Consider the following 10,057-nt stretch of genomic DNA (forward strand, 5'->3'; position numbering starts at 1 on the left):
AACCCTTCTAACCTTGTCTTTAAAAAATAACTGAAGTACAGCTGAACAGTAAACACTGCTTTTGCTTTTCATAATGCTTTGTGGATAATGCTTTAGGGGATCTTATTAATGTTTATCAATATCTGAAGTGTGGGACACAGAGGGAAATGGCCAGCCTCTTTAGTGGGCTGTGAGGACAGGACAAGGGGCAATGGCCTCAAGTTGGAGCACAGGGAGTTCCGCATCAATCTGGGGAAGAACTTCTTCACAGTGAGGGTGAGGGAGCCCTGGGACAGGCTGCCCAAGGGTGTGTGTGGAGTCTCCTTCTCTGGAGATATTCAAGCCCCATCTGGACACCAACCTGTGCAACCTGTCCTAGGGAGCTGCTTTGGCAGGGGCTTGGATCCAATGATCTCTGGAGATCCTCTCCAGCCTCTACAATTCTGTGAATCTGTGATAATCACTATCCTTAAATCCTAGCAAGCAGCATCTTAATGAATGGTGATATTGGGACAAACAACTGGATAACCCAAGTCTCAGGAGATACTGTATGAAAGCACTCCAGAACTTCACAGGAAAACAGTGCTCATCAGTGCCTGCTCAGCACTGGCTTTGCAGGGGTGCAGAAACACAGCAGAGCATCCGGATTCCTCTCACAGCCACAAGGGCTCATTTCCAAGAAACAGCCAACCCGGGAGCACTGCGAGGCCCTGCGCCCGCTCCGATAAGCCACCCTGGGTAGGTCTGACACTGGCAGGAGCACGCCCAAGCAGCAGGTGTATCTGCAGAGCCCTGCTCCTGACGCAGTTTGCATTTGCTTGAACAGTTCCAAATCCTATTTTAAACCATAAGAGTTAAAAAGCAAGTTCAACCTACCAGACTTCGGAAGAGCTGAATGCAAACTGATCACATCTCAGAAACAGCTCAGGAACTTCATGAAACAGGGGGAAGCTAAGCCTAACAGAAGCAACCCGAGCTATTTATAAGTGATTTCACAAACAGTAATTCTCTCTACCCATGACAATTCTCAGGACAGAAATAGGAACACACACTTTTGATGTGTGCACAGGCATATGGTTTATGAGAGACCCACGTGAATGTTATATTCAGTAACGCACAGACTATAATCACATTGCTCCGCTCCCTTCCCCCACCTCAACTCACCCAGTCAGAATACAGAAGTGCTTTGTTTACTAGCCTGGCCCTATGCTTCTCACTGGAGTCTGTTTTTAAGTACACAAAATGAAAGCATTACTTCCTCAACTGATGTTAACACTCATCCACAGCAATACTTGCTTCCCTCGGGTTTTGTCCAAAAAAGCCCCCTCTCCTGTTTGGGTCCCTCTTCAATGTACACCTTGAAAGCCACTGGAGATAAAGACAATCACCTTGACACTAACAAAAACATTCTATTTTTCCAAGCATTAATTATACCAGTATAACGCTGTTTGCCTCCTAATTCTGATCCATCTTTATAGCTTAACCCTTCTTAGCTCCTCTGAACTATACAACCATGCAGACCAGTAGTACCAAGGCAAACAAACCACCTAATACAGCCAGCTTTTCAATAAACTAAGAGATGAGTACTTTTACTTCCACTTCAAAATATTTATTTTAAAGAAGATTCTATCAAGTTACATGCTTCAGCTTCTACACACCATTAGAAAGCTTATTATCTTAACATCGAAATCAAAAAAGAGCCACTGTGGTTGGAAATCTCTAACTCAGGCAACATCCTAGTTCATACTTCAGGTATGCTGGAAATCAGAGGGGTAAGAAGTGAAGTGACACACTGAACCAGACCTCCCTTGAACCTCACTAATTATTTTTCAAATTAGCTTCAATTCTTCATGTCATTTTAGTTTTACAATATCTATTAAAACCATGCTGTAAGCATTTAGTACAAAATACTAGTTTCCTCTTTAATAAGCAGAAATCACTCATTTAGCGAAGCGTCTTTCCACTGTTGGGGTAGTTTTTTTGGCCAAAATAAAGGATTTCACAGGGCAGGGAAGGACTAAGGAGCATCACTGAGAAGGAAACGCGTTTGTGATTTATGTTGAGCAACATACAAAAGTTAATGCAGCATTTTCAAAACAATGCCTTGAGTAATTTCAGATGTGTTCATGAAGAAAGGGATTTAGTAATTCTCATAAAAGTATTTCCCCCTCCTCAATTTTTCCCATCTGCTATTGTAAGGTGGAATATTACCGTACCTGGAGGTTTGAGGAAAGCTAATACAAGGATTCTCATTTTTATGATCAGTTTTCCACTTCCTTCTGCAAATGCACACCTGATTTACTTCCCAGTTACATAAGTCTGGTTGTAAAACCCACAAGCGTTAAAAACAACCAAGGAATAAGCCACGTTAACTCATTTTCTTAGATGACCTAAGTTATTTCAAGCTGCCATGTAAACTAAGCAGCACTGGTAGTATAAAATTGAATATATTTAGGTGCACTATAACAAAAGCATTTCAAAGGATAACCTTGGTCATCAATAAGCAAATACACCACCACTACTACTTACATTTTGACAAGTTCTTTACCTTTAATTCAACTTAATAGTCATGTTTGTTAGAAAGTATTAAACTTAATAGCACTTTGACTTGTCTGCAGCTCCTTTCAAATCTTCAGAAAATCTGCCTTTCAAACTCAGCACCACATGGCTCAGAGCACCCTGCAGGACCTATCATGTGGCTCCTGGTCCTAACTTCAAGGATTTTCCTCTTAGAGATTAAATTAACACCCAAAATTGCCTCCACAGCACAGAAAAAATGGAAAGCTCCTCTATTTTAACTTGAGCACTAGGCTTACAGAGTTAAGGCCTGAAACAACTGAGTCTACATAAAATACCCAATGAAAATAGGAATGCAAGAGTTAGTCCCACTGAACTGTCAACAAAGTTGTGCTCTGCCAGAAAGGCAGCAGAGCCTCCTCAAGCGCTTTTTCTGCTTCCTTCTCCTTCCCACAAGAGGATTTGCTTTCCTGCTATTCACATTTCATCCACTGGATTTGTCTTGAAACACATTAGTCACTGCCTGGTCTCCCCCCAGTCCACCCTTTGGCCAGAAAGCATCACTCCAAGAACTGTCAGTCTGAATTTCCCTGCCCTGCCACACCCTCAGACACTTCTGTCCTCAGTAATTCGAAGCGTGGATCTTCTCCTGGGATTTCCTAGGGTTTCAGATCAGAACCACCACCATGCCACTCACCTCCCAAGTGTGCTCTGTAATTTGCTGGGATAATCAGCAGGACACAGGCTGCTACCAAGTCCTGTTCAGGTGACTAGCAGCTGAGAAAAAGCAGCTGGAAGAAAATACCCAGCTGTCTCAGAACTAATTCCCTACATAAACCTTTAGACAGGTTTTTTCCTTTCATAATAGATTTGTGAAATAATCCAACATAACAGCACCCTGAGATGTGATTGATATTTGAATAGAACACAATACTGGGCATTACACAAAGGCATAGCTTAGAAGAAATAATCAAGGGCATCGAGGGCAACTTTTTTACAGAAATGAGGAAAAAAGCCCCTTTAACTTCCACCCATCACTAGAGCCAAAGACAGCACCTGACAACACTCAGCTGATAGCTCACACATGGCCAGATTTAATAAAGGTATTCCAAAGGCCAAATGTGAATTTTCATCTATTCATATGGTGCAAACAGCTGGCATCATACCTAAACTATCACTAATTTTTCCTGCTTGAAGCCATATGAGTTAGCAGATACTGGCATAGTTGGCCTATGCCAGTTTTTTAGAGGTTTGTAAGTATCATCTATACTTACTAGCAGCTTGGGTCACAGCTGCTAATCAAACCCCATAATCAAAATGTCATCAATCTGTTTATCACCAGTGTACACAATACATTTGAGGACTGTGGGGTTATCAGTGCAACAACACATCCTTCAAAGAGAGCCTATAGTGCCTCCTTGAACTGGACTCTGTCAACACAAACAAGGCTGCCTTTAATTTACCTCCAGATAAAAACCAGACACTGTCTGTCTGGGTGATGCCTCCAGTAAAACTGGCAGGTGTCCGTCCGCAGAATTTATTAGACTATCACCAATTTACTATGGAACAGGAATAGCTCATCATCATCATCACTCAAGCAGGCCAACAGCTATCTGACCTTGATTCGTACATTATCACCAGCTCTGGGGGCCAGGGCCTGCCAAAAATTGCTCTCAGCTAAGCTTCCAGGACAGCCCACCATGTGTGTAAGCTGCTGGGGAGGATGCTGCACAGACCAGTTGCCCACTATTCCCTAGTTGACTCAAGCTACAGACTGATTAGAGGCCAAAACGGACCCACGTGTGCTATGGCAAAAGCACAGCTATGGTTCAGCTCTCTGATGTATGTGACCACAGTTCTTTCAACTAGGAGGCTTCAGATAGTAGAATAAAACCACTACCACTAACTCCCTTAAGAGGTACAACTGAACCAGCACTAGAGGTACAACTGAACCAGCACTAGAGGTACAACTGAACCAGCACTAACCTCAGTAAAACTGCTGGGGCAAACCAGAACAGAACATGCCAGGCCTTTCCTTATCTCCTCCTCCTTACTCACAGCCAGTGTTTTTTTTGTTCTCGCAGAACAAATTATCTTTTAATCCACAATTGCCAGGAGATTGACTCAATTTGAGCCCTTCACCCATTCTGCAACTGTCATGTTTGATAACTCCAGCCTAAACAGACACCAGCAACAGCTTCTACTTATAACAACCCTTGCAGGCACCCACTGACTTTGTTTCCAGTCTAACACATCAGCCTGAAGTGGAGCACACACCAGGCCGCTGCAGTTCGACACAATCAAGCAGTGAAAAGCACTGGCCCAGATGCCATCACATCCTTGCTGTACACACACCTTTACAGGCAGCTCTTCACCCCCAATCAAACTCACTCCTGCAAATCTATACACAACCTAAAACCACTATCAGCATCAGGAATCCATCTTCAGTCAGGCTCTCAAGAGGCTGGAGCATACCCTAGAAACTTTTATTAGTGGATGGTCTACATTTGGCTTTAAAAAAAATATCCCAAACAAGTCTTTCACACCAGCTACTAGATTTTCCTTTCATTTTCAGTAGTTAGATTCAATTGATCTACTCCTGGGTCCCATTTCGGTCCAGAAGTGATTCTATTCAAACTGACAGTCACTCCCATAAATCTTTTGGGAGAGCCACATGATAGGACTTCCACACACAATCACATCACCATCTAGCACTCCCACTTGTCAGGACACTAGCAGCGACCTGTTTTTAAAGCCTGTCAGTTTAGGACTAAACTTGTTCAATACTCAGTCTGCACTCATTTGCTAACGGTAGCCATAGCAATGACAACATCAATACTGATTTTTCTATAGCCTACAGGCTTTTCTGCCCCAGCAGATTTGGGTATGGGTTTAGTCATAAAAGTGAAAAACATGACTATTGCAGCACCTCACTGTGTAATATTAATATTACACTTGTGTTCTCCCCTCAAGCCTACACCTGTATGTTAGTGAAAAATCTCAGATTATATGTATTTAGCAATTTGGCTTTGTAGCTTAGCCTGGTTAAAGAGCTTATTCCTCCTGCTTGACACCTTTTCCCATCTGAACTGGAGTTAACTGCAGATTTCCAAACTGGAAGCCTAAAGCAAGTTCTTTCCAAGTTTTCACATCAGGGTTTAGAGTGTGTTAAACTCCTCATCCTTAGAGCAGCACAAAAAAGAGAGAAGACTGTGAATATGACGTTCCTACGGTGTGGTTGAGGCACTTCCCAGCACACTGGGGGAGCAGCATTTACAGTGAAACATCGCTCCAGTACAGGGTTACACAGCAGAATCATCCCTAAACATGTAAAAGCCGTATATAATGCTAGAATTAGGCAGTATCACTCAGGGAAATAGCGCCAGCGATCTCAAGTCATTCTGAAATGCGACCAGGAGCACAGGTTTCCCTTGACCTGTGTGAATCCCCATAGTGACAGCTTATACATGGACGGTAGTATCGCTGCTATTGATCTTTTTAGTGGAAAGATCAGCCTACACAACACACTGGTTGCCACTAGATCGAGCTATGCAGTTCAAGCATTAAATACTTCTGGAAATCATTTTATATGCAGTTTTAAATTGTTTATTGGCAACACATCCGCAAACCACAAATCCCAAAGTAAATATAAGCTCCTTTCACCTTTAACAAGTAATTTATCTCGAACAGACACCCTCCGAGTTGAATCCGAAGCTGGATTGGATGCACGGGGTCCTCTGACACCATCATCCCGCTTCAACTTGCTTGCCAGCGTTAGCATTACTGCTGTCTTCAATCTAGAACACAAATACCAGAACAAAGTCAGTTACCAGAAACTAAAGCTCAGGGGGGAAGGGGGGAAGGTACAAAACCAAGTTACAGTTAGTTCCTTATTCACCAACTATCATCATATTATTGGCAGTCAAACAAAGAATAGGACATGTACAGCTAACGTGACCACGATTAAAGACGAGGATGGCCTAGAGTGCCTGAAGGAGGAGACTTTGTTTCAGATGTGAGTAATGACAGTTACAGTATCTCAGGCCAAGAGAAAGTTTAATTTTTCTGGAGAAAGGTCAGATTTTCCTCATTGTTTACAATCCAATTTCACGGCACCATCTGACATTGCTCCTTTGAAAGGATTTCTGTGAAAATACCCCTGCCACAACTCTGTACAGACAACCTGCTGTCACCATTCTCATCCTGACTTTGTGTGACAATATTCAGAGCTACTTTCTAGCTGGTAAAAAGAAAGAGAGAGAGGGGAGTGGAGGGGTTACTGGAACAATTCTCTAACCCTAGGAAATGAGCTTTGAGCCAGCCACCAGGAGACAGCAAAGGAAACAGATTTAAACAGCAAAGAGCACAATTATTGATGCAGCTGCACACCAGTAACTCCTCACAGTGCACTCTTCACACTGCAGAGCAGAAAATTAGATACTGAAATTATCATGATTTTTTTTTTTTGCTGTGTCAGTCCTCCACTGTAGAAGATAACTGCACTGATAAATAAATCACAAGAAGAGGTGGACAGAATGCAAGTCATAAAACCAAAGCATTCAGTCCACCGTGGCTTAATACATTTTGATGCTGCTCCCAGTTGAAGGCAGCTCATGCTTCTTAAAATGTTTGGCCAACACTAACGTAACACTGACAAGATGCATACCCATTAAGCACCACCACAGTAGCAGGAAAACTGTTTATCCTTTAGTCATATCCAAAGAAATAAAGCCCAAAAACTCATTAAAAGTCAACATACAGTCTTCACATGAGCTAGCTTGCATAAAAACCAAACATGTAAAGATGCAGCGGTTACCAAGACCTGAAACAGGTACTTGGGGATAACATCAGCTCTGATCACACATAATGGACAATCAGGCAAATAAAGTCCAGCGAAATGCTAAGACAAAGACAACCACACCATAAACTGATGGATCACAAAATTGATCTTTGCCAGCTTCAGCTCTCAGGGTTTCTTTCCTTCTTGTAAGCGAGGCCCCAAGTCAAGTGTAACAGGTCCACTGCAACAGCAGTTCCTTCGCGTGTTCACTTGCTCTTGCCCCAGAGAGTATAAGAGATAAAGCCTTTGGCCTGCTGGTCTTTACATCTGTAAAGACACCCCTGTTGCTTTCCCAAGGTTGTGAGAAAGCCAACAGACTCACGCCGAACATCAAGCCAACACCAAAATACTGCTGCAGGGGCAAGAAGGAGAAATCAAACAACTGGCATAACACTTGAATGTTGAGGGGAATGTAACAGATAAGTGAGCAACGAGGTTTAAAAAGGAGGAAAAAAAAAAAAGGAAAGCAAGTATTTCACAATAGTGCCCAACACTGTGAAACTCTGGTAAGAGCTACAAGAAGGTCAAGTGCTCTGAAGTTGACAAGTATGCTTCAAGATCCAGATTAAAAATAAAGAGTAAAATTCAGAGCAAATTTAAGTCCTGTTTGCTCTATGAAAACATTAATCAGGGGTTTTTTTCCCCCCTCTGGCTACCCCAGAGAAAGAAACAAACATGCAGACAAAACAGTGGGGTTTCACTTTGGAAAACAGAGACAGATTCAAGAAAAGAAGTTACAGAGGAGAGCAGGAGTCTGGGAAGTATGACACAGGGTCCTAGAACTAAAAAAAAAAAAAAAAAAAAAACAGGAAAAAAACACCCAACAACTCATAACCTGCAAACAACTCCTTCTCCCCTCCAAAAAATACCCCACACTGCTTTTCAAGTGCCAAGGGAAGTCAGCTTCAATGGCAATTAAATACCTGAATACACTTACAGATCTGTTTCCCCACTGCCTGTCCTAGGAAACTGGAAAATCGAAGAGAAGTGTGACCAGAGCAGGAGAGAGATGATCTGCTCCAGCCATACCCCAGACCCCATCGACGGGGCACCCAGAAGTTCCTGGCCGCACGGGGGAAGCCAGGCTTCCCTCTATCCCCTGCTGCGCGCAGCGGTTACAGGAGGCTGGCCGGGCTTATTCGTCAGTGAGCTCCCGAGGGCCGCCCTGCCCCGCACCGCCGGCGGCCGCTCCCTGCGCCGCCACTACCGGGAAGCCCCCCGTTCGCGGAGGGGGTAAGGAGGGACCGCCAGGCCCCTGCGGTGGGGGCACGACCCTGCTACGCCGGAAGAGTAGTCCCGTGGAGGCAGCCGGGTCCTCCCCGGTACCGGCAGGGCCTCCGGGCCTGGTGGGCCGGGGCGGCCCCGGGAGACGTGGGGGCACCGGCCGGTGGGGGCGGCCGAGCCTGAGGCAGGCGGAAGGTGCCAGGCCTGAGCTGCAGGGCCCAACCCCCGGCCCGGGGGGAGAGGGAGCGCGCAGCCCGCACTTACCTGAATGCGGCGTCAGGGCCCGGCTCCCACGGCCAACACCATCCCCGGGGCTTGCCCGGGGCAGGGGGCGGCGGGGCGGCTCCTCCCTCCGCCCTCCCTTCCTCCGCGGCGGCACCGGAAGTGGGCGGGGCCTGGGACGGGCCGCGCGAGCCCCCAGCAACAGCTTTATCGGAGATCTCGCGAGACTTGAGGCGGTTGGGGAGAGTTGCGCCCTCTGAGTTCTCGCGAGAGTTGGGCTGGCGGCGGGGCAGCCCGGGGCGGGTGGGGAGCGGTGGTGCTGTCGCCGTCGGCGGGGCGGCCCCATCGTGAGGCGGCCCCATCGTGAGGCGGCCCTGTCAGGCTCGGCGTGTGCTGGGGGCTCGGCCGGTGCCTACCTCCGCTTTCCCTTTGTGGGGTCGTGGAACGACGGGGTGATTCGGCTGCAGCGTGACACCGAGTCTCAGAGGCGCTGTGCTTAACGGCAGCGCTGAAAGGGGGAAGAGCAGCAGCCCTGAGCGTCACTGCAGAAGAGGGGCTTGGATATCTGGCTTGCTATAGGCTTTGTGTCAGCGTCTGCTTACATTGATTCGCTTAACATGTATGTCCCAGCCCCAGCTCAGTGGAAGCTGTGGGAAATAAGATAAAATGAGTGTAAACAACTGACCATAAGAGTGCATTTGCTATTGGGGAGTAAACTAGCGGTAACTGTGGCTCTAACGTGACCAGTTGAATCTTAGAAAAACTCTTTTGGGGATCGGGTTAGGTCAGACCCTCGCCCTGTAGGACCTGATACATTCACAGAATCATCACAGAACTGTAGGGGTCGGAAGGGACCTCCAGAGATCATGGAGTCCAACCCCTCCTGCCAGAGCAGGCTCCCTAGAAAATGGGCATAACGAGAAGCAGGCCAGCTAGAACCTGTACTCCGTCAGCACGGCACAACTAACCTAAATGTGATGTGTTTGCTAAGCTAAGGGCTAAGATACTGAACACTTTAATTAGAGTTATGGATCCCATTGCATGTATTTCTGGTGTATATTTCACCAGCCTTTTTCTCAGAGTGGAAGAACAGCACTCCTTTCCTTCAGCAGACACCCAGAAAGACATAAATTACTATTGGTACAATGAAAACGATGGTTTTCTTCAAAAGAAAGTGGTACTGCTCCTCTTGCTGCCTCCCAGCATGTGGCTTGTGCAGCGCCACTGGCTAAAATGTATTTCTTAAAAGAGAGAGGAAGAGCAGAACACTAGGAA

At 45.8% G+C, this 10,057-nt stretch overlaps 1 protein-coding gene across 4 annotated transcripts in view; it reads right to left on the reverse strand.

Moving 5' to 3' along the window:
• UBE2F (ubiquitin conjugating enzyme E2 F (putative)) overlaps positions 1 to 8,928 on the reverse strand; it is an 83,423-nt gene extending 74,495 nt beyond the window's left edge. For all 4 annotated transcript variants that reach the window (XM_084265606.1, XM_084265605.1, XM_084265607.1 and 1 more), the window contains exons 1-2: positions 8,825 to 8,928; positions 6,160 to 6,293 (exon numbers count right to left, since the gene is read on the reverse strand). In XM_084265606.1, the coding sequence (XP_084121732.1) occupies positions 6,160 to 6,277 (118 nt within the window). In that variant the 5' untranslated portion in view covers positions 6,278 to 6,293; positions 8,825 to 8,928. The remainder of the gene's footprint in view (positions 1 to 6,159; positions 6,294 to 8,824) is intronic.
• Positions 8,929 to 10,057: the final 1,129 nt, after the last annotated feature.

Source organism: Gallinula chloropus, assembly GCF_964237585.1.
Source record: "Gallinula chloropus genome assembly, chromosome: 5".
Lineage (NCBI taxonomy): Eukaryota > Metazoa > Chordata > Aves > Gruiformes > Rallidae > Gallinula > Gallinula chloropus.